General features: G+C 41.2%; 1 protein-coding gene and 1 non-coding gene across 2 annotated transcripts in view; both read left to right on the forward strand.

Moving 5' to 3' along the window:
- AGK (acylglycerol kinase) overlaps window positions 1-22777 on the forward strand; it is a gene marked incomplete at its 5' end in the record, with an annotated part of 26684 nt that extends 3907 nt beyond the window's left edge. Inside the window, 12 exons of the mRNA XM_010015429.1 lie at window positions 1210-1285; window positions 2619-2711; window positions 3690-3722; window positions 5690-5784; window positions 7837-7906; window positions 8684-8763; window positions 10810-10867; window positions 13129-13276; window positions 14389-14486; window positions 16325-16395; window positions 21072-21156; window positions 22529-22777. Of these exons, the coding sequence (XP_010013731.1) occupies window positions 1210-1285; window positions 2619-2711; window positions 3690-3722; window positions 5690-5784; window positions 7837-7906; window positions 8684-8763; window positions 10810-10867; window positions 13129-13276; window positions 14389-14486; window positions 16325-16395; window positions 21072-21156; window positions 22529-22666 (1045 nt within the window). The remainder of the gene's footprint in view (window positions 1-1209; window positions 1286-2618; window positions 2712-3689; window positions 3723-5689; window positions 5785-7836; window positions 7907-8683; window positions 8764-10809; window positions 10868-13128; window positions 13277-14388; window positions 14487-16324; window positions 16396-21071; window positions 21157-22528) is intronic.
- TRNAG-UCC lies at window positions 18533-18604 on the forward strand. The gene has a single exon. It is a non-coding gene; the product is annotated as a tRNA-Gly (tRNA).
- Window positions 22778-22802: the final 25 nt, after the last annotated feature.

Raw genomic sequence — 22802 nt, forward strand, 5'->3', positions numbered from 1 at the left:
CCATCCACTATAAAAGCCAGCCAGATTTTTGAGCTCATTTTTACCTCCCTCTGATGCCAAGCTGGTGCTGTGTAACTATGCCAAACTTTAGTTCACTGAAAATATTGGGATGAGAAATAGAACTAGATGCTTGAAGTGAAAGAGTGATTTCTAAACCCATGTATATGTTTAATTTTTCTTTTATCCTGTGTTTCGGCCTTCATCATTCCTTTGTGTGTGGAATTCCCTCGTATTCCTTCCAAACTTCTGTATGTGATGCATTTCCACCCTCAAAAACTATAGAAATAAAGAGATGACCTTGATTGCTTCAAGACTTGAAGTTAGCCAGCAGTGATCTTACTTCTTTGGGAACCTGTCCTTGAAAAGGGATGTGTCCACAAACTCAGAGGCTAAATATGGGCTCAGAGCAAGACTCCTGGAAGAGGTCGGCTGCTATTTTTGCATGCTCATTAGCAGAAAAACAGTAATCTTGGATATGCTGTGTGCCTGTTTCTGCTGGTCAGCTAAACTTCACATCGGTTGCATCTTGGGGGAGAGGCAGGGAGTTGTTAGTAATAATATGAAAGGAATAATATATCTGACATGGAAGTGCTTGGACTTGCCTGCTTTTGTTCAAAACACCAATGAGTGGAAAATGCAAAGTGTTAATAAATTAAGTCTCTGACTTCCAGACTCATGTTTGCTTGTAAGCAATTTACAGTTAATGGCATAATTAGTTTATTATGCATTTACAGGCAGAAAATGTATCAGTCCTTTAACAAAAGAAGGTCACATAAGATTTTGCTTCTGAACTTACAGTATTCAGTAAATATTCTTTTTAAAATGTTTCTGAATACTTAAAATGGGCTTTCTTTGTGGTTTTAAAGCCTGATGCTCTGAAAGGCATTAATTTTCTAATAAATTTCTTTCTGGAGATCTTGTTTTCTTTTATTGGGTTTTTTTATATTATTTTTGGAGAAAGCTAGATAACCTCTTCTGCATTTATTAAAACTGCAATAAAAACTTGGCATCTGAGAGATGAGTCTAGAAATGTAATACATTTGAACCAAATGAAATCTCATCTTTCCTGACTGGCAGGCTGAGTGACTGATTGTGTAGATTATATGCTTGGGTTTAAGTAGATTTTGTGTTCTTATTCATTTGTTTCTTTCCTTTTTAATTTTTTTAGCTACCGGACTAATGGAATACTTTTTACTCTGTTATTTCTAGCAAAGCCAGAAATCTTTTTGAAACAAATGCTGCTCCAATTTTGCACTTATCTGGCTTGGATGTAACTGTAGTTAAGGTAAGAACTGATAGGGTCTGCTTACATTGAAATATTGTCTGCTCTGCTTTCTTCTCTTGAAGAATTGAAATTAAATTCTGGATTCATTTGAAGTTCTCAGTTGTCCTGTAGACATCTTGTGGGAAGAAATAAATATTGAGTTATTAAGCTGGTACTTAATCTTTTTCTTTTTAACTCACAGTTAATTTACAAACTGTGTACTGAGTTTTTAATTTTCAGCTAAAGCAGTACATTTGCTTATCTGTCCGTCTAAAGCAGCCCTTCTATAATTTATGTTGGAGAGAAAACTCTCTAAATATTTGAGTGCTGGCTAGTGGTGTGTGCCCATCACTGTTGAAATCATCAGTTCTGCCTGAACTTGCAGAATTCAGAAGTGAGGAACTTTGATGTGTGTGGACCTGTTCGGAATAATTAAAAGTAAGCTTTTATTTTTACAATGAAAATATAATGAAATAATTTAACATTCCCACAATGAAGGCAGACAACTGAGCTCTAAATGGTGTGAATTAGCAGGGAGGTTTCCTTTGGAAAAAGAAGAACAAGTAAACATGAAAGATAGTGATGTTTTTGCAGGTTTTTGAGGCTGTGATATGTGGATTGTTTAATAGTCGCTGTGTCCTAGCAGTGAAGTACTCTAATACATATCTTTCCATCTTGGAATCTTTTTCACAAGGTTTAGTGTTTAAATGCTGGTTTTATTAATGCTTTTCTCTGATCATTGAAAATACATAATCCCACCCTAAGAGAAAAAATTATTTCGCAAGACTTAAACCTGATGCTTTGTAGCTTCAGACCTGACAAGTTGGCAAAGCAGAGCTGGGCTGGTAACTGAGGCTGAGATGTCCCTGTAAAAGACACTGATCTTGCAGAAAATGTTTTTAATGGTTTCAAAAGTCAGTATATTCTTTACTGCTAACCCCCTTGTCAACAGGTTGCTGTTGGGAAGTAGCTTTTTATGTAGCTGATGCTGAGTTTCAGGAGGCACACTTGAGCACTTTGGCTGCTAGAGCATTGTTTGCTTCTGGTTTTGTTGCAATGCAAAACTACCTGGAAATACGATTATGGCTTCAATATTCTAGATCTGTTGAATGAGATTTACTCTTATGTTTCATTTAGCCTTTACATGTGTGTATTTGCTTGCACATATTCTATCGGGCAGCAGACTTGTTTTATAAGTTGAAGAAATGTCAGTGATTGTAAGTAATATACAGTATTGTGTGCCTATATGAGAATAACTATTAAGCAAATGGATAGATGATTATTTTTTTTCTGTAAAAGAGAAATTGTAGAAACAGTCACTCGAGTTCTCATGTTTGAATTTCTGTTTCTTCAGACTGATTATGAGGGACAAGCAAAAAAGCTGCTGGAATTGATGGAAAACACAGATCTGATCATTATTGCAGGAGGAGATGGCACAGTGCAAGAGGTACTGCAGGAGCTTTGTCTGGTTTGTTGAGAATCCTAGGCTGAGGGTGAGAAGATTGAGTCTGTTTAGTGTAGCAATAGTGTAAGAAGTATTACTAGAGATTTGTCCATTTTAGTATATGTGTTTTCAGTCAACAGTTAGTTAGCTACAGTTTTGTGGGAACAAGAAGACTCTGCCAGTTATTAGTCTAAAAGTGATGATGGGAGTGGGGGCAAAAAGAGTGTGTGACACAACTATCTTCCAGAATTTTATTATAGAATGAGAAAATTATTTGGGGAGATGTGATTTCTGTGTAAGACTTTCTGTTCAATGTACCTGCAGTGGTTTAATTTTCAACATTCATTCCTATCTGTACTTCCCAAGAGGAATGCATGTTTTGCTAAGTGGGAATCAAATAATTTAAAAATTACAAGGGATTGATAACAAAGCATGGTGCGTATTTAATAAATGCCTGTTGTCAAAAAAATGAATGACAGCAGCAAACTGAGATACTCTATTTTTCAGTGAAGGCTGGGGGATACTCCATTTTTCAATGGAGGCTGTATTTTATTAAAGCATTTCCTGGGGTGGTAACTACTGGCTTCATAAGGCAATGGCTAAATGAAATGCAGTAGCCTTAAGAGAAAATGGTCAGAATACATCTGCAAGTTTCTCCTGGCCATAGAATTGATTGTTGTTAACTGCCCACTGACCAGTACTAGTATTTCGTTACGCAGAGTATTATTCAGTGTTAAAACATTTACTCTGGCATTGGTTGTGGTGCCAGCATATGCTCCTGTGCATTCATAACCCTGCTATTTCTGCCGTGTTCATACATTGGACGTGCCTCCTTTCCCATGTAAGCAATTGTAGTACCTTCCATAAGAGAAGCTGCTGCTTAAATCTTTTTCAAAGAGTATATATGGGTATGGATTTTATAGCTTTCTGCTGTACTGAAAAACAGAGTTCTCAGAGCTGAGCATTTCCCCTGTTTTTCAGGTCATAACTGGGCTTCTCCGCAGAGCAGATGAGGTGAGGAAGTGTCATTTTAAAAACGTTGTTTATTTCTTAGAGGAAGTGTCATGTGCATCTACTGTGATCTTTGGGCCTCAGCTGTGTCCTACAGATAGGTTGCTTACTTATCTGGAGCCAGCTTACTGGGTAGTAAGTCAGCCATGTCAGTGTCCTGCAATCCTGCCCATTGTTCTTCATTCCCTTTCTCAGGGAGTGCAATGGTTCCCAAGCCATGGCTCTGGGAGGTTTTCAGCATCAGACCAGGGACTGTGGAGAAGCCAACTGCACAACTTTCAAAGATCCATGGACCAGCTGTGTATGCTGCTTTGCTTGGCAGACGCATCGGGCGAAAGTGCCTGTTTTTCTTGTACAGGCTTGGAGCAGAATTCAGTTATGACCATGCTCCTGTTGCTTTATGATTGCTTTGCTATTTTTTTCAAGGGGTGAACATCTACCTATGCAGATGGCTGCAGAAAGCAAATTTTAACCTCCCAAGGTGGATCGCTCTGAATGGAAATGAGAGAGATTTTTCTTTTTGAAGAGGGAGGACAGTGTTATTGAAGAAAGGAGGGAATCATTGTTCCCAAAACCTTTTGGCAGGAGCTGGCAAAAACTCAATTAATGATCCAGACAAGATTATGATGATATCCTTGGCAGCTAGAATTGTATCTGTTTAGGCAGTTGCTTTGTCTGAATGTGACAAGAAAAACTCTGCAACTAAGCCAGAATGTTTAAAGGCGCGCTGGCTATATCAATTCTGAGACATCAATTTTTTAAATTCAATATTATTATAGTTGGCTCCTAAGACTTCTATAATCTAAAGATCTGGAAGAAAAGTTTTAGAGGCTTTACTGGCTAATTTTTCTAATTTATTTTTTGACTTTTCTTGATGTAGCTTGGGTTGATTTGCCATGGCGTAGAAAATTCTGCAGCCGGCACTATTTTGGGTGGAATACTGCATTGTAGTATTGCCACTGTGTAACTTTGGCCAGGGAAGAGTTCTTGTCCTTCACATCACATTGTTCTAGGAGTAGGGATCTGCAGTTCAGCCCCCTCACTCTGGCTCTGCTTCCCTTTTGGCTTGGGTATGTCACGCTGCTGTTGCCTGGATAAGAAAAGCCTGTGCAAAGGTATTCAAAAAACGCTGTTCCTAGCAGCCAGGGGAGCAGAGCATGACTGCATGAGCTGCAAACAGCCTGTCATCATCTGCACACTGTAGAACTATTCTGAAGAAAATGAGAGAGAGGATGTTTGAGGTGTGTGAAGACTTGCAGGTGACACAGAGATAGCAAAGGTGAGCGTGAAGTGAGGGGGTATTACTTAGTCAGTGCAGATTTGCAGTATCATCGTGCTGCTAGCAGCAGTGACCAGGAGGGAGATGGTACATTGTGATAAATGGTAGTTTACATTGATTTGCTGACACGCTTCAAGAGGTACAGCTTATTATGAGGTATAGTATAATAACTTGGTCCTTCAACAAGCCCTTTTGCTGAACTACGGTACAGAAAAATAACATGGTCAGTGACTTCCAAAAATTAGACCTTCTGCTGCTTCATGATTTGGATGCCAGAGGAATCAATTAATTTCCTTTGCTTAACTGGAAAAATCTCTTTGCCATGCAAGGTTATTCTATCAGAGGGGGATTTCTGCAGTGGTAAATGAGATTTAGAGCTTGTGGTGCCACTGTCAGTATTAAGAAAGATTGCAGATTGCTGACAGAATCCATGCATTAGTTAGGACGTGGCTGCCAACCTGCATGTAACAATGCTCTTAATGGTTACAGAGAGCTCCTTTGTACCCAGTTGGCAGTGGTGGGTTCACAGATTCAGATGCCATGTTCTGAGTCATTATGTATTACTGCCTCATTTAAGGAAGTGCCTGGCTGCTTAGTGCCAACGGGGTGATATCAGACACAGCTGTGATCTCCACACAGGAAGCTTCGTTCAGCTGATGCAAATGTTAATTTACTCTCCTCATGTGCCCAGGCTGCCTTCAGTAAGATTCCTATAGGATTCATACCTCTTGGAAAGACCTGCACCCTTAGCCATACGCTGTACCCTGAAAGCACAAACCAAGTCGAGTAAGTATTACATGTTTCTGAAAGGGGGCTTTTTTTTGTTTGTTCTCAAGGAGCAGCGCTCCTTGGTAGCTTGATACTTTTTCTTCAATGTTACATAGAAGTTGACAATCTCTGGGCAGAGCCTGATGGTTCTCTGGACTGGCCTAAGTTAATGACTTCCAAAAACTACCTAAAAATCAAAAGAAGAAAATGTATGTATCATTAGAACATGAAATAATTTGCTGTGGCTAATTTCTATGTGATGTGTGATGCTCATTAAAAAAAGATACTAAAGGAGTCAGAAAGGATATTGGCATGGTATATGACAAGGGTATAGCAAGGATATGACAAAACAAAACAAAAAGAGGTTCTCTTTCCATTCCTTCTCTAGTTTGAGAGTTGTAGAAACCAGTCTGCATATAACCTGTTTAGTGCCTGCAAAGTAGGGCATACAGGAATACCTTTATGGGAAAGGCTGAATCCTATTACTGACTTTTTCAGGGTTTCTTGTTCATCCCTTTGATAGGACTGATGCTGGCAACTCTGCAGCAACCTGAATCTTCTCTATCAGCATCCTGGGTATCATCCAGTCTGGCAGTGATTGCTGCCTGCATTTCAGTTTGTTGTAAGATTGTTTTGTCCACTTCTAAAGTAAAAAGGCTAGTCAACTAATCTTTTCCCTTCCTTTCCTCCCATACTAATGAATGTATTTCTTCTTGCTCCTGAAATCTGTTTGCTCTGCTTCTCCCAGTAAGTCATTAACACTTTTCTTTGCGGAACCCTTGCTGGTATCCATCATACATAAACCCCATGAGCCAACTGGTATACCATCCTTCATTAAGACTACCAGCATCCTCTGAAGCTTGGCAAGATGGACAGGACTGTAATCGTCAGCTAAGATTAAAATAATAATTTATGTTTGGGTTCTAAAGAAGCAGTTTGAAATGAATGATCTTCTTGTCCTGAGGTAATGAAGTGTGCAGGTGAGACTGCGGCATATTGGTGAAGTTGAAAGGAATTTAGTCAAATAGACTGCTTAACAAGCCACACCAATAACGGAACCAGACTGAGGTGCAGAAGTGGTATCGTAACAATACATATTTGGGCTGTGGTTCCTTCAGCATTATCTTATCTTTGAAGTGTAGGAATCGTAGAGGTCTTGCAGAAAGTCAAGAGCTAGGAGAAAAGAGGAGCTTAGGGAAGAACAGCTTCCTCCTCTGCCTTAGTATTCTATTCCTGATGAAGTTAAGGGCAGATTCTCTCACATGAATATGAGACTGGATCTGAAAACTACATTTATTTTGGGGGGGGGTGGGGGTGGGGGTTTCTTTGGGATTTTTCCCCTGTCCAGGTGAGACACTGGAAATGTGTGCAATGTGGAATTTAAATTTTACTGAACTTTGAAAACAATGAAGGAGTTTTAATGAAATATACGCCTCAAGATCTGAACATGGACTTCTTTATAAACTTGTAGTTACAAAATCTTTAGCGCCATGCTTTACGGCTCGAAATGAGAAAGTGCCTTAGCTTTGGTCTGCAACCTTATGGAGACCAAAACCACAGGAGTGCTGCTGATAGGTAGATTTATGTTGATTAAAAACTTCAAAACAAATTAACATACTCAGGCAATTCAATCCCAGACACATGAATCGAGACCATGGTCTCATGACCATTCCCTTGTTTCCCAGGTTGTTACACTTGCCACTAGTATAATAAAACCATTGTTTGGGTCCGTAGTGTGTTAAGCATCCACAATGGTAAATAACAGAGTTGGCACATGATCTGCCACATTAGCTGAAGAAGGAGGAATTTCTGAAAAGCTTAGGTGGATAATTTCTTTTTGCTGTTCAGGTCTTTTGCTGTTCATCATGTGTCACAGCCACCCAGTTTGCTGTCTGATTTCAGGGAAGTGCTTTGTCAGAGTTCCTTCTCTGGTGGTGGTGTGATTGCTGCAAGAAAGACCCACCTGGACTCGTAGTGGGGTTTGCTGGAAAAAAAAAAAAGTGTAATTTTAAAGCTTATTATTTTCCTTCCTATTTGTTTTCCTTTGCATCTTTCCTGATTGTTTTGCAGACATATTACTAATGCTACATTGGCCATTTTGAAGGGAGAGACAATTCCACTTGATATCTTGCAGATCAAGGTAAAAGCATCTACTTATTTGGCACCCAACATTCCTAAAACTTTCCTGTTCTATGTTTTGTTTAGGTGGACTGCTTTTCCTCTGTGTAATGCTGTCATGAATTTTGGTTGATGATATTAGCAGTTCTGATGGCAGTTACTTCTCCACTCTGTGCAATGATATCAGATAGTCTAAAATGCAGAAAACCCTAGAATGCCTGAAAACCTTGTTTTTGAGGGACAGGGAGTATTGACAAATACAAAGCTTACTAATACTGGAATTTCTGTAGAAATGGTGAGAGATAACAATACCTGTCTGAGCTGATTTAATGCATTCATATGTATTGTGAAGTTAATAGCTTTCTTTTACAAACTGAAAAATACAAAATGGGAAAAGCTTTTACTATGACTGTATGGTTTTTGAATATTATTTTGCTGTTATATTGTAAAATGGACACTTCTGCAGCAAGAACTTAAGTGTCGCTGTGCAGAGCTCCTTGCTTTTGGCTGACAGTATCCAGAAAATGAAATGGCTATTACTGGATGTGCAGTCAAACTCAAATCAGCCTCCTCAAAACTTCATCTCTTACATTCCATCTGGTCCCAGAAAGGAATATATAATGCTTAAATTCTGCTTAGCTTTATTGCTCTTAGCTAGTTATAATACCTGTTCTGTGAAATTTCATTTTTAGGATTAATCAGAAATCAGGTTTTGTATAGGAATGATATTTTTCTAGCTGAGAAAAACAGAGCTGGAAACAAAAGAAAGCCATTTTGCAATGTTTATTTTTCTTTACAGGGAGAAAAGGAGCAGCCTGTGTTTGCAGTGACTGGTTTAAGATGGGGTTCTTACAGAGATGCAGGAGTTAAAGCTAGCAAGTAAGAAAATGCTGGTTTTTGAAACAGTACCTTTTTTAGCATCTGCTGCCTAAAAAGACGTATCTCCTCTCATAAAGAAGTCTTTTTTTGAGTGTAGGCACTTGACAGGCACTCACTCTCGTTGGGTCTTGCATTACACACATGGGTGTGTAAGAGTTTTTTCATCATTTGAAACAAACACTTCTTTAGTGCAGACCTGCTTTTTTAAGCATTCACTTTCTGGTTGCCTTGTGGTGCCCACTTCTGGAACTTTATACAGACTGTATAAGTGGAAAAAGCTCTCCCTTGACTAAAGTCTAAGTAAAGTAATTGGCCATTGTTTTTCATCAGCTGCCAATGAAAAGATGCACGCAGACGCTGTAACTCAATTCCGACAAGGGACATCAGATGCAGTAGAAATGCCCTTCAGTTCCTGCCAGAAATGGCATGGGCCGTGCTGTTTGATGACTGTTCTCTGAATGCTAAACTAATAATTGTTGGGCTTTCTCCAAATGGACATTTAATATGCCACTGCCTGTGTATCAAATGACTAGCATTATCTGGTGAAGGAGCAGCAGGGCCAAAGCAGTTCACTTCTCAAATTGTTATGGAGGAATTGCAGCACATGCCTCTGCTGTGCAGCAATACCATGTGTTTTGTGAATGAGCTACCTTTGCCAGAAAGCAAGAGGTACCAGACCTGGGAAATCTTTGAGCAGGTTTGTGAGGTGATGTGGGGTGGGGGAGTAAATGGTCAGAGTGTTTGTCCATGGGAAGCAAGAGACATTCTTGGTAGCTTGTGTAGGTGCTGACTTGGCTGTGCTGCAGGCTCTCCTGCTAATTACAGCCCCAAGATTAAGGAAGTGCACTTCTCTTCCCTCTGCACTCTTACAGCTTTTCTGCTCGTACCCTGGTTTTGCCTAGTGTCAGCCTTCACATCTTTTCCTGGAGCAGTTCCCTTTCATAAGAGTCCTTGGGCTTTGGTGCTGGAGACATGACAGCACCTGTTGTGTGTGGGGCAGCATGCACATCCTCAAACCTCATTTTCTTCCATGAACGTTTTCAAATGCACAGAAAGTGCCCAGTTGGAAAAGCACTTCAGCCACAAATGAATGGGTGCTCAGAGTGTGCCTGGGACAAGAACCCTGTGTGCTTGTCCTGTTTTTATACTTCTGCACTTCATCTGCTTTTGGTACCCAAGAGAGATGGGTTATTGGGCTAAATAAACTAAACATTTGGTGTGTTCCAGTACAACTGATCTTACTCTGAAAAGAAGGCACCTGTTACAAAGGGAGTTAAGGCATAAGCCACAGTTCCAGAAATTTGTCTGACTGTCCCTCTGCTAAGCACTGTCCTGGTGGTTTATGTTTTTGAGGTTTTATTAGTTTACAGACAATTTCGTAGCCTGATGGGATGGGTGTGACAGTTGCCTGCCTTAGAAATTAATGATATACTTAGATCCGCAGTACTGCTAAGCTGATGGTGTTTAATGTGCTTTGTTGACCTTCTTTGGTGGAAGACAGTGATAAAAATGGGTGCCAAGCCTGCCTAAATATAGTCACATCTTTAGATTCTATACAATGTTGTAAGACTGACAGGATTTTTATTTTGTAAAACATTCATTTGTCCCAAAGGATTCTCAGATCGAAATCAATATTTGCTGGCTCTGTTCTTTTGTCACTGAAGCTGTTGATTTTTGTTTGTTTGTTTCCTCCAACCTCATTCTTTATTGCATATTGTGGAGGTGCATCCCACCAGCAGTTAGACCACAGATCTCTAAATCATTTCCAATTGTATCATGTAACTAGGTAAAATTCTGCTGCTGAGATGTTGTGCTGCCTGTAGTGAAGATTGTATACTGCATTTTGATGATCTGTAACTTGGGAAAGGGATGTCACTGCCAAGCTGTTGGTAATATGTAGAAACCGTCTTACAGGTGTCACAAAGCTAAAGGTTGTAGGGGAGCACTGACTTCAGAGGCAAACAAGTCTGAGAGATCTGACTTCATGCAAGATTAAACTAAAACCCCTGAATATCTTAAAAGTAGTATTTATGTTTTTTATTTTAGGTACTGGTACCTTGGGCCTCTGAAAACCAAAGCAGCTCACTTTTTCAGTACATTGAAGGTAAAGAGTAATTGCAAGGAAAGTGTTTCTGTAGTTGGGAAATGAAAAAGCTGACTATGCTTTGTGTGAGTTATCTGCAGGTTTTTGGGAAGGATTCTGGTAACAATATAAAGTGGGACTGAAATTCAACTCGTTAAAAACCTACCAATGGACAGACTTAACTTCTGAAAAGGTGAAGGGGAGGAGAAATACTTAAAAAAAAAAATTTCTTTACTGAGAATCTGTTGCTGCAAGATCACCAGGGGGAGCCAGTAACCACCTTGAAACTGGAAAGCAGTGGTGGTGGTGAAGATGTAACCATTAAGAGCTCTGTCAGCTTTCTCAACAGTCCTTTCTTATGATAACATTTCATTTTGATTTATTAATCTGGCAGAAGTGTCTATAATCAGACTGCTCGTGCATGTAGATAATAAGGCTTCCATGTGTAGTAAAATGAACATGAAGATTAATAGCTTGTATCTCACCTTAAGCTTCTCTATTGCTTAAAATTGGTCCTGGAAGGATTAAAATTTGACCTGCGTGAAAGGTGAGGCATTTTCATTCACATGCTTTTCCTGTTCTCTGAACATATAAGGAGCCTTATGAAAGGCTGTGGAAGAACCCAGGAGCTGGGATGGTAGATCAGACTGTGCAGTCCAGCCTTGCTGTCTGTGATAGTGCCAATGCTTCCTTTATAGGAAGCTCCTGTAAAGGGGAGTTAGATTGTAATGCATTCATTAAAGTGGGGTTTTTTTCTCCCGTCCCCAGGAAATTTGGGATAATAATTCTGTGTGCTGGCATTCTAGGTAGAAACCCATTCCTCACTTATTTGCAGACCCTTTCTCACTTGTGGTGAGTCCTTAACCTCAGTTATTGGCTGTAATAGTGGGTTTCACTGGTGAGCTATTCATGGTACACTACAAAGATCTGTTTAAGTTGGTGAAGGTTAAAGAGAAGTGCCCACTTTTTCTGCTATCAAGATAAAAAAAGTTTCTGCCTGATCTCCCCTGGCTGTGTTATTCATTGCTTTATGTGCCTCTTATGTTACCATTGTGTTAATTTCTATAAGAAATGGTTTCAATCTGTTGAGATTAATTTCTTCCTGGCTTGTCTTTGCTGCTGTGCACATCATCTTTTCTGGTTTTGCTGTAGCTGTCATTTGAAACAGGATGACCTGTAGCTAAAAGCAGTGTAAGAGCAAAGTGCTCACTCCTGATGTTAGTAGAGACATTGTTATGCTGCTTTTCCCTTAAATCATTAAAACTTATTGTGTATTGCCCTACTGATTCACTCCCTGTCCTGTTTATTATGTTAAGCATGGTAGTGGAGTCTTTCCTTGCTCTTGGAGGTGCGAGGTGAATTTGCTTAACAACCTGTACTGTATGATCCAAATCTACTTCTGAAGTTCTGTGTGTAGAAAAAGAATCGTATTGAGTACATGTGGGCTCTTGGCTGTGTTGGTTTAGTACCTACATTTAAAAAACAATTATGCTTTTCCCTCCATAAGTCCTGTGTTTTGAGCATTTCAGAAATTAATTTTAAAACAAGATGAGAGGATATAAACTTTGTCAGCACCTGGGAGTATTTTAGGAGCTAAGCCCATCAGTTTCTGGGACAGGAATCTGAAATATCACAGAGAATAATGTGTTACTTCCTCACCCCCCACTCCAGATGCTTTATAAAGCTCACCTGACTTGCCTTAAGACCGTTGTATTGCTCTTTATAAGCACCTGACTGTAAGGTCAGATCTTGATTGTTTGAGTTGTTGGAGAACAAAGGCCTACCAGGTTTTAGTGCCCCTTGGCTGCGCACAGCACTGTAGTATTTGTTTGCACTAGACCCTGCTGTGTAGTTCTCTTTGAGGTTGCCTTGTGCCATGCAGAAACCAATTCTGCTTTCAAACATCGATGTTGACTTTGCCCGTTTCAGTTGTTCCCTCCAGCCAGCAGCAGCTGTGTCACCCTGCCACACATCAGCAGCAAGAAAAGCATCCCTTTACCTTCTGCTTAGAGGAAAATATCTCGCTTCTGTGTGGGGAAGGAATAGATTAGTAGACTTGGGAACTGTGGGTAATATTTTCAAGCTACAAAAAATGTCATCTCATATGAATCTGGAAGCTGGAGAGCCACGAAGTAGGCTGAGGCAGTGGTGGGATCTGGGTAGCTCTGCAGGAGTACTTGGGAACACAGAACAAATAGGCTAAAGGACTAAACAGAATAAACAGGTAGGTGCTAAACAAAAGGCTCTTTATCTTCTGTCTTTCCTTTCCATGTAAATCCAAGGAATGGCCTCAGAAACATCAGGCAGCTCTCATGTATCTGGGTCCAACTGAGAGACCTCCAGAAGAGCCAGAGGAGAAACCGTCCAGACCTCCTTTGTATGTGAGGCTTTACAGACGACTTCGGTTATACTGGTCATCTCCTTCAAAAGGTGAGGTGTGTGTAGCTGGGCATAAACTTACAGGCAGGCTTTACTCTTAATAGACCAGAGGAGGAAGGGTTTATGCTTTACTTTTCTGCGCTCTCATTTTTATACTTATATTATTGTGATTGTTGTTGTTATTGTTATTATTATTTAAAACTGTGACTTTTTCAAGATAGTTACAGTGTTACCTGCCAGAAATGGAGCAGAGTAGGTCCAGCCACTGCTTCTGGTCTCATAAACAAAAGTGTATTTGTAAAGAACCCAGGATGTTTCCTAGGCTCGCAGTTGCTTGTCATCGCCATGGAAGCCTCCACAGGTGATATTTGGCACTTACGAGTGAGCTCCTTGAAATCTTCCTCCCACAGAATGACTTCTTAGTGAGCTGTTGAGAGAGGAGCAGCCCTTGTTTTCCAGGGTTGAGGGAGTTGCAGACACAGAGTAACAAATGTTAAAAAAGAACAATAAAACTTGGGCCATGCAGAAGCCTTTAAGTGTCTCTTAGTACATCAAATTTCTTTCTGTTCCATAAGTTTTCTCTGTGTGCTTTGGCAGCCTCTCTTGGGTTGGGTTTTCAGCTAGACAGTGCACGTGGCAGACTGCAGAAGGAGAGGAGAGTGTATTTTGCATAATCTGGTGTGATGCAAAGTCCTTCTCATTCCTTCTTGGCTAGCAGAGGTGATTTAAACGGAAGCATGGATCCGTAGATGAGAACTGAACCGTGGAGTTTCCTCCTATAGAAAATACATGTTACCACTGCATCCTGAACATTGGATTCTGTGGTTTTGTTAGCAGCACTTCATGTGTTTTCTAAATGTTGCTGTAATACTAGCCCAGGAGACCTGGGTTAATCCCTGGGCATAAGGACTCACAGGGCTGCTGTATAATGTGCTTAATATTCTTTCCTGCTACTGTGTGAATGCTGGTGCTCTTTTTTAACTTCAGTGCTCCCAAACTCCCTTTTAAAAGATTTTGATGTTTGAAAGAAACAGCACTAGTGGTCACAATGGGTCAGAGTGATTTTTTGCAGCTGGCATTGATGTTTCATGCTTCATAGCAGTGAAATGATGATCTGTGTAATTAAATTCCACTTAATGATACCTTCTCTTCCTGATTTGCAGAAATCCCCCAGGAGGTAGCCCCGGAGGACTGGGAAGAGCTGAAGCTGTCCACCATTGAGCTTTCCATTGCAACTCGGAACAGGCAGCTTGATCTGACAGTAAGGCTATAGTATAACTGGATTCCAAGTGCTGCCTGCCCACACAGTTTTCCTTTCTTGCTAAAGTCCCATTCTTGTGTCTATATAAACAAGTATTACTACCCCATGCAAGGAGGGGCCCACGACTGAATCCAGGAATGGGCAAGTTACAGAGCCAGTGAAAAAGCGCTGGAGACCCATGTAAAATGGGGATGGAAGAATTGCACAAGGAAGTTCTACTAGCCAAACAGCAGCTTAGGATTGCTGTGAAAGCTATTACAGATGTCAGTCTTTAATTTTACTGGAAAATGCTAACACAGTGATGCCGTAGTGGTGAGCTGATCGTCATGTCTTCCTCATGGCTGCAGGAAGCCACTGCCACTGCACCACATTAAGAGAAGGTGCTGAACTTACTGAAGCGTGTTTCTTGCTCAGAATTCTGGGTCTTTAAGAACCTAAAAATTTGTGTCACATTGGTATGTTGTTTTTGTAGGATCAGACAAAAAAAAACCCCAAACAACAGCAAATCTTAAAATGTCCTCCTGTTTTCTCTTGGAATGTACCACATAAGTTTTAGTTTCTTCATCAGTGCCTTGTGATTTGGACCACCAAGGTCCTAGTAATGGTAGAAGCTAGACAGAGATTAGTGTTGGGGTTTTTAGTGTTTTCTAGATGGCACTTGAACAGAACAGTTTTGGTCGCCAGCTTGGATTGGAGTCAGTGATGTGAAGTAAAAACAGACCTACCAAGAAATGGGATGGTGTCTCATTGCCACAGACTAACCCTTACAGCCTTTTATTTTTCCCTTATGCCTACAAGATACCCTTTAATACTGGTATTGAACAAAGAAGTGATGTAGGGTTCTCAGGTCTCTTACATAGCCTAGAGAAATGGACAGGTTTATGTTAGGGATGTTGTACTTTTCTGTTTCTGGAGCTGGAAGTACCTTGATGCTGCATCTTTTTTTCTACAGATGTGGAATCCTTATAACTCTCACTTGTGAAGCCATTGTCCCTGTAGCCATCTTAAGCTGAACAACAGCTTTCTGATCGATATCAGGGCATCTCTGCTGAGTATTGTCAGCCACTCCTGCGTTTCTGTGTCACCTCAGGTTCATTGCTAGGCTGCCCTGTTGAAGAGAAGCTGATAAAGGCATAAAGGTGCAGCTCACGCAGTGCCAAGCCTACCTCTGCAGATACAGCAAAGAAATAAAACAAGTGCTACTAATAGATGCATTTACTCTTACTTCTGTCGTTTGATTGCACCTGCACTAGGACTTCTGCCAGGACAGAAATGTTAAAATAAATAAAAAATGAATTGCATCTTAATCTGAGTTGCTTTCCTGGCAAAAGCATTACTGTATACTTGGCTTAAGGACAGGTTGTAAATAGAGAAAAAGCTAAGTAAGGAGTTTAAAGGAATGATATCAAGAACACTTTGACTTCCAATTTGTATTGTTTAAAATTCTCTTACTGTAGCATTTAGTGCAAAATGTTGCATCATTGTAGTAGTGCTTAAATTCATGAAAGACCCATTGATTAGAAGTCTTTGTGAACAAAGCTAACCCAAGTGATGTCCTATTTACTGTCTTTAATAAGTGTGAAGTGTAACAAGAAACCAAATGTGTGAATCATCATTTCATTTGCAGTGTTTATTGTTGACTAGTCATCAATGAGAAATGACTACTTATAATTTATAACCTGAATCTCAAGATGAGAACAGAAAAAAGCATGAAATGCATCTTCTGCCTCCTTTTGTGGGACAAAGGATGGGGCATGGGGTGAACACATTGCAGTATCATGGGTGTGGCACTTTGAAATGTTCACTGCTTGATTTCTGGATGTGTTTCCTTTGCACAGCGCACAGAAGACTTCATGGATGTTTGCATTGAAGAGGATACTGTCAGCAAAGGGCAGTTTGTAAGCAGAGGGTGAGTATGGGAAGGCTGCAAAAAGATGACACAGTCTCTGTATGACTCGGAACACTAATTCTAGGAAGTGTGCTGGTTTTCTCTGATCTTGTGCTGCAAAATTCAGAAGCAGAGGACTACAAAGGACACCCATCAGTAATGCTTCATGGGGATTACTGAGTCTGTTCTTTAAAATTCTTACTAATTTTCTCTTTCTGGAAACAGGGCAGAGCAGTCTGCCTGGAGTTCTTCCTCACTTCTGAGTTTTCTATACCTTTAATCTTTATCCCCATTGCTGTTGATCAGTGCTACTTGCATAATACTGTCCTAACCGAGTTTTATAGAAAGCCGTACAGACTTAACCCCAGCATCCTTTAGCCCTAAGCTGCTCAGTGGATTGAGAGGTGGGTCACAGAGCTGATGTATTTGTATTAGGGTGCCTGGAGTTTTGAACTCTGATTAGATAGGCCCTGCTTCTAAGTGAAGAGCTCCGTTGATTTGTAACCTTTGTGAGAAATCAGGTCTGAGTTGGAAGAACTTTTGGAAGATACGAATTTAAACAGGGACTTTAAGCAAATATATTGGTACTGCTTGTATGTGGAGTAAGAAGGCTGCAGATATGAAGCAGTAGAATGTAGAGAAAGAAAAAGTGAATGTGTATTGCTTCCTTTGTGCTTGGATGTTGTCTCATAGTGCAGTTTTTCCCCCTGCTGTCACCAGACACAAATATGAGCTGCTTTTTCAAGCTCCTCTCTACAGTCCCCCTAGCAAATACATTGCATATTCAATGCAGATTTTACGAGCACGAGGTTTTCCTACTAAATCAGAGTGCTCTAGTGCTCTTTTGCATGTTACCTTATGTGCCAATACCGTTTTCTAGTCCTAGAGCTCCCTCTAGTGAAATCAACGGAAAGATTTCACCACAGTTTTACTTGTTTGTCATCACCCCGATGATTCTGCATTTATGTTCTGTGTATGATGTTGATAGCAACAACAGACTTCTTATTGAGCATCCCATGAGCCTCAGTGGGTGTAGGATCTTCTGACCTATGCATATCCAATAGGTCCTGTTACCACCTTGCAACTGCTTTTAAATTGCATGAGCCATGTGGGCCATAGGTTACTTGGAACTGGATTTTTTGTTTAGAAGGCCAGAGAAGGAAAGGAGGAGATTTCCCACTAGCAACAAGAGAAATCTGGCTTCTTAAAGGAGGGAGACAAAGGAGATGCTATGCTGGGATGTGGATGAATCTGTGGGATTTAAGGGAGGGGTATTTGAGCTGTGAAGAATGTCTCCTGTGTGGACTGGACGTGCTTCACACAGTAGTATGTCACATTTTCTGGCTGGAATTGTACTGTCATGCAGAAAAAAGCCTCTGATAAGGGTTAACGTGCCCTGCTGGCTGGAGCTAATTAGAGGCAGTACCAAAAGATTTGAGCTGCTGTTCAAGCAAAGTTCAAAGAAACAAGCTCTTTTGATTAAATAGTGCCCAAAAGTGTGTTGGGAACAAAGAGAAAGAGGGGTGTATGGGGTGGGGGAGCAGCAGGAGGGACTGGCTAGTCCTGCAGAAAGGACTCGGAGTGCACCCTGGTTTTGCATGGCAAAATCAGGGTGTTCAGAGAAGCTGTTCACCACACAATGCCCTTGGGCAGCTGGGTTTGAATCAAGCCCATTGTGAGAGGCTTCCCATTGCTTAGCATCACGTTTGTCTTTGGCAATGTGTGAAGAAGCTCTTTATTTTTTTTCTTCTTTTAGAATTCATAAACTCCCCCAGAATTTGGGGGGGGGGGGGGGCAGTGGCCAGAATTTGGGGGGGGGGGGTGGATTTGAAAAGGTTTTTAGGGAAAATGCTTTATCAGTGCAGATATTGAGGTTTGGGTTTTTTTATATTGAAGAAGACACTGGCACAAGCTGATCAGAACTGATGATCACAGAGAGGAAACACATCCAACAGGAAACTACTGTGCAGTGGGTGTGTATGGGGATGCATCGGAGTGCTGGAGAACAACTGCTGCTGGATTTCAAAGAAGGGAGTAGATCATCCCAGGTGTATATAAGTACCCTCTGGCTGTGGATCAGATTTGTGTGAACAAAAGCATCCACAGCAGGGGTGGAGCTAATGTTTAAGATGAGGTGGGGAAGAACAGGTATTGTCAGGCGTTGGTGGTATAGTGGTTAGCATAGCTGCCTTCCAAGCAGTTGACCCGGGTTCGATTCCCGGCCAACGCAGAACTGTGGTGGTTTTTTTCCCACTGGATTAAATCATCCTAACTGAGATCATAAAGCACATGCAGGAAAACAGGGTGATCAGGCCCAGTCAGCATGGGTTCATAAAGGGCAGGTCCTGCTTGGCCAGCTTAATCTCCTTGTGTGACAAGGTGACCCACCTGGTTGATGAGGGAAAGGCTGTGGACACTGGCTATTTGGATTTAAGAAAAGCATTTGACACTGTCTCCTACAGTGTCCTTCTGGAGAAATTGGCTGCTCATGGCCTGGGGGGATGCATTCTTTGCTGGGTTGGAAACTAGCTGGACGGCCGAGTGCCAAGGGGGGTGGGAAACTGGAATTCATCGTGTCCCTCAGGGTTGGGTGTTAGGGCCAGTGTTGTTTAACATCCTCACTGATGACCTGGATGGGGGGATCAAGTGCACCCTCAGTAAATTTGCAGCTGGCACCAAGCTGGGCAGGGGTGTTGATCTGCTGGAGGGTAGGAAGGCTCTGCAGAGGGATCTGGACAGGCTGGATCGATGGGCTGTGGCCAGTGGTATGAGGTGCAACCAGGCAAAGTGCCGGGTCCTGCATCTGGGTCACAACAACCCCATGCAGCACTACAGGCTGCGGGAAGAGTGGCTGGAAAGCTGCTCAGTGGAAAATGCCTTGAACACTGCCAGGGATGGGGCAGCCACAACTTCTCTGGGCAGCCTGTTCCAGTGTCTCACCACCCTCATAGTAAAGGATCAAATGGAAATAAAATTAAAAGAATCAAATGGAAATTATTTCTGATCCTTTTATGCTGGGTCACTAGAGAGGCAATCACTGCAAATGGAGTTGTGTCTATTTGCTTCTACCAGCTTTCTCCTTTGGCTGATCTTTAATTCCATGTCTTGTGGTTTTGAGCTTACCTTGACGCTATAATTGCATATGTATAGAGGCTTACTTACCCTCATGAACCAAACCCATCTACTGCTCACCAAAGTGCAATATGAAAGACCTTGTTTGTTAAACTTTGAGTAGGTTAAACTTTAAGTGGGGAATCTTGCTGCTTGTTTGTTCAGCACTGTATAAACTGACAATATTGCATACCATCAATGATTTATAATTTATATTGCCAGGAGGATGTTTAATTCCCTCACATTCACTCATTAATCTTTTACTATATATGTATTTGATTAAAACCAAACTTTCCACACTTAATACCGCTTCCGTCCTTCTCTGCCCTTTCCTTTGGTATCTTAACCTTTCTTCCTTTGTCTTTGTTTATCATCTTCTGTTCAGCTCTCTCTTCTCATCTTGTTTCTCTGGGATTTTCTGTAAGGAGTCCTTGCATTCCTCAGGGCATAGGCAACTTGGTGTACAGAGAGAGTCTGACATGTTTTTGTGACTTCTTTTCTTGGGCAATATTTATATTCTTTTATATCAGTCTACAGAATAGACAGAAAAGTTGGGAACAGCTGTTGGAAAAACATCTATGGTAATTCAGCCGTGCTTGAGAGCTGTGATTGTGTTAATGCTGTAACTCTGCTGTGCCCTTCGGTACTACTTGTTTGCTGCTGTGATTTGGGAGAGGGGCCCAAACTGAAGGGTTACTGCCTGGGGTGTGATGTCCCCTTTGTCAAAGGTCAGTAAAAAGGTTATGTGTGTTTTCAGTCAGGAGGCCAGAGGTAGGTCAGCATACCCAAGAGCTTGTGCTTACTCTGCAGCAGCACACGTTGAGAAAAGGAATCACAACACACTGTTCTTCAACAGTTGGTCCAGTGACAGGACAGCAACCCAAGTCTTGAAAAACTTGCACCACCAGCTTTCTAAGACAGTCATCTGCCTTTGTGCTTGACATCTGCAGAAGCAGGAGAGTAGCACTCCTCTAAGTACATACATAAATAAGAACTTTACAGGCACCAGAAGAGAGTGACAAAACCAGATATATTATTTGGAATGGATAAAATTATGATGTTCTGGGGTTTCTTTGCAAGAATGATATAAAAGCAGCTCATAAGAAATGTTGTGATGATTGGTGCTGATGTGAGATGAGGGTTCTTTGGTTTTTATATGGTAACTTAGTGGTTCAGTTTAAGTATAATTCTATCTGTGTTTTTTGGCTTAGAGTTGTTTAGGTTGCTGGTAAGTCATGTGGCTGCATGGGATATGAGGAGCTGATAGTCACTGCAGGAACTGCAGATTTCAGCATGTAAGAGAGGAATGCAAACTGTGCCGTATGTTCAAATATACGACTCTACGTTCAAATATATTCAGTGAGCCTCAGAGCAGAAGCAGGCTGGAGGCTGTCAGTGCATACTGATATGTATTGACTGCAGCAGAAGAGGGAATGTGTATTTCCCTTTCTCACATTTAAACCCACAAATATTTGTATATATGCATAACCTCCAAGTTTACCAACCCACAATGACATGTGATCCCTAAAGATGGCTGTTTCCAAGAGAAACATCTCCTAACCTTACCTCTCTTTTGGTTTGAACAGAAGTCAAAAGATGCATGATCCACATACGTGCCCTGAAGGGAGTCAGTGTATCCAAGCCAGCAGATGCATCTTGCAACTTCCAGAGGTGAGAGGCTGAGGGAGCTGGAAAATTGTCACTTTATTTCCTCATACCAGTTGATGCTACACATTAAGAAATCCTTACTCCAGTCTGGGAGGTTCATTGCACTGCCAGGAAGACACTCGGTTCCTCAGTACAGCATCTATGTCTCTGGCCAGGAGACACATACTGGAATTTCCCAAGTGGTCTGTAAACCCAAGGGGCAGCTTCATTCTGCCAGTGAATAGTGGCACACCTTAGGCAGCGGTGGTAGTCGTGAGGGGTTTCTTATTCAGGTGTATTGTGTATGCACACTTTCTTCTCCTTAGTATTGAAGATGATGTGTACATTTTACCCAAAAGGTGAAAAATTCTCTCACTACCAAGTGAAAATCATGAATTATGATGTCATGACTAGCCAGCATCCTAATACTTGCATCAAACTTTTACCATGACAATTTTGTGATTCTGAGACAATACTCTGGAGTGCTGGGCTAAGTACAGCTGAGCCATCAGTAAGGGTTGTGATATAAAATGAGCTGTTCATACTGTAGCTGCTGCTAAGATCATCAGAGTGTGTGTGCATGGCACAAAGCAGTGCTGTTCGACTCCATGACCTAGCTCTGATGAAGGAGCTGGAGGCAGCTCAGATGAGTCTCACCAGCTTTGCAGAGAAGCAGGATATATTGATGCAGGTGGACTGCTGTACCTACACTACCTTCTCTAATCTGTGCTGTTCTAGTGTCTGAGTTCACTTGGAGCTCGTTTGAGTATCCACGTAACATAGTCCTACCTTAAGTCAAGTGCATGCAAAGCAGTCACCAGATTTGTTCTTGGGTAACGTCAGCCTGACATTTTTGACAAATGGTTTTAATCATTGGTGACTTCATCAGCATTAAAGAAAAGCTCACGGAAATTCTACTGCTGAGTAATTCCTGAGCCATGAATTACTTTGCATCTCACGTTTCAGATCAATATAGTAAAACAATACTAAAAGATGTTTGTAACGTGGGTTTAATAGGAGTTATTTAACAGGCACTTCTGTAGATTAACTTGTGTCACCACTGGCAGACCAAGATCTAAGTGCATATAATTGTGGTTCCAACAGCAAAGAATCCTTCAGTATAAACAATGTGGGTCATTAAGGCTCCCTAGCATTTAATTACCACCAATTAGCAACTAAGTGAGGTAACATCTTACACAACAGATTCTGAATATATTATGTGAAGGATAGCTCTCACTGTGTTGCTGGGACCTAATGGGCTGGAAGGCAAAGGGAGGGGGTCATTTTGGTTAAGACTCAGCTAGTTATTCAACTAGTAAAACCAGGTATCAGCATTACAGCATTGCTGAAATAATGTTTGATGTTTAACCCTGCTCACACTGTTATCTGTACACAGGGCACTGAGGGATCCTTTGGCATTGATAATGAGGAGTATGAAGCTATGCCTGTGGAGGTGAAGCTATTACCCCGGAAACTCCGGTTCATCTGTGATCCCAGAATTAGAGAGCAGATGCTCCATGCAACAGTACAATGAGAATTCATGTCAAAGGGGCCATGTTTACCAGTCTTACTGGGGTCTCTTCAAGGCACGCAAGACCTTGCTAACTTGATTACCCCCGACAGACTAATAAGTCTATTTGTCCACATAGTCATTTGGCTATTTTTATGTG

The sequence above is a fragment of the Nestor notabilis genome, unplaced genomic scaffold (assembly GCF_000696875.1).
Source record: "Nestor notabilis isolate BGI_N333 unplaced genomic scaffold, ASM69687v1 scaffold10170, whole genome shotgun sequence".
NCBI lineage: Eukaryota > Metazoa > Chordata > Aves > Psittaciformes > Psittacidae > Nestor > Nestor notabilis.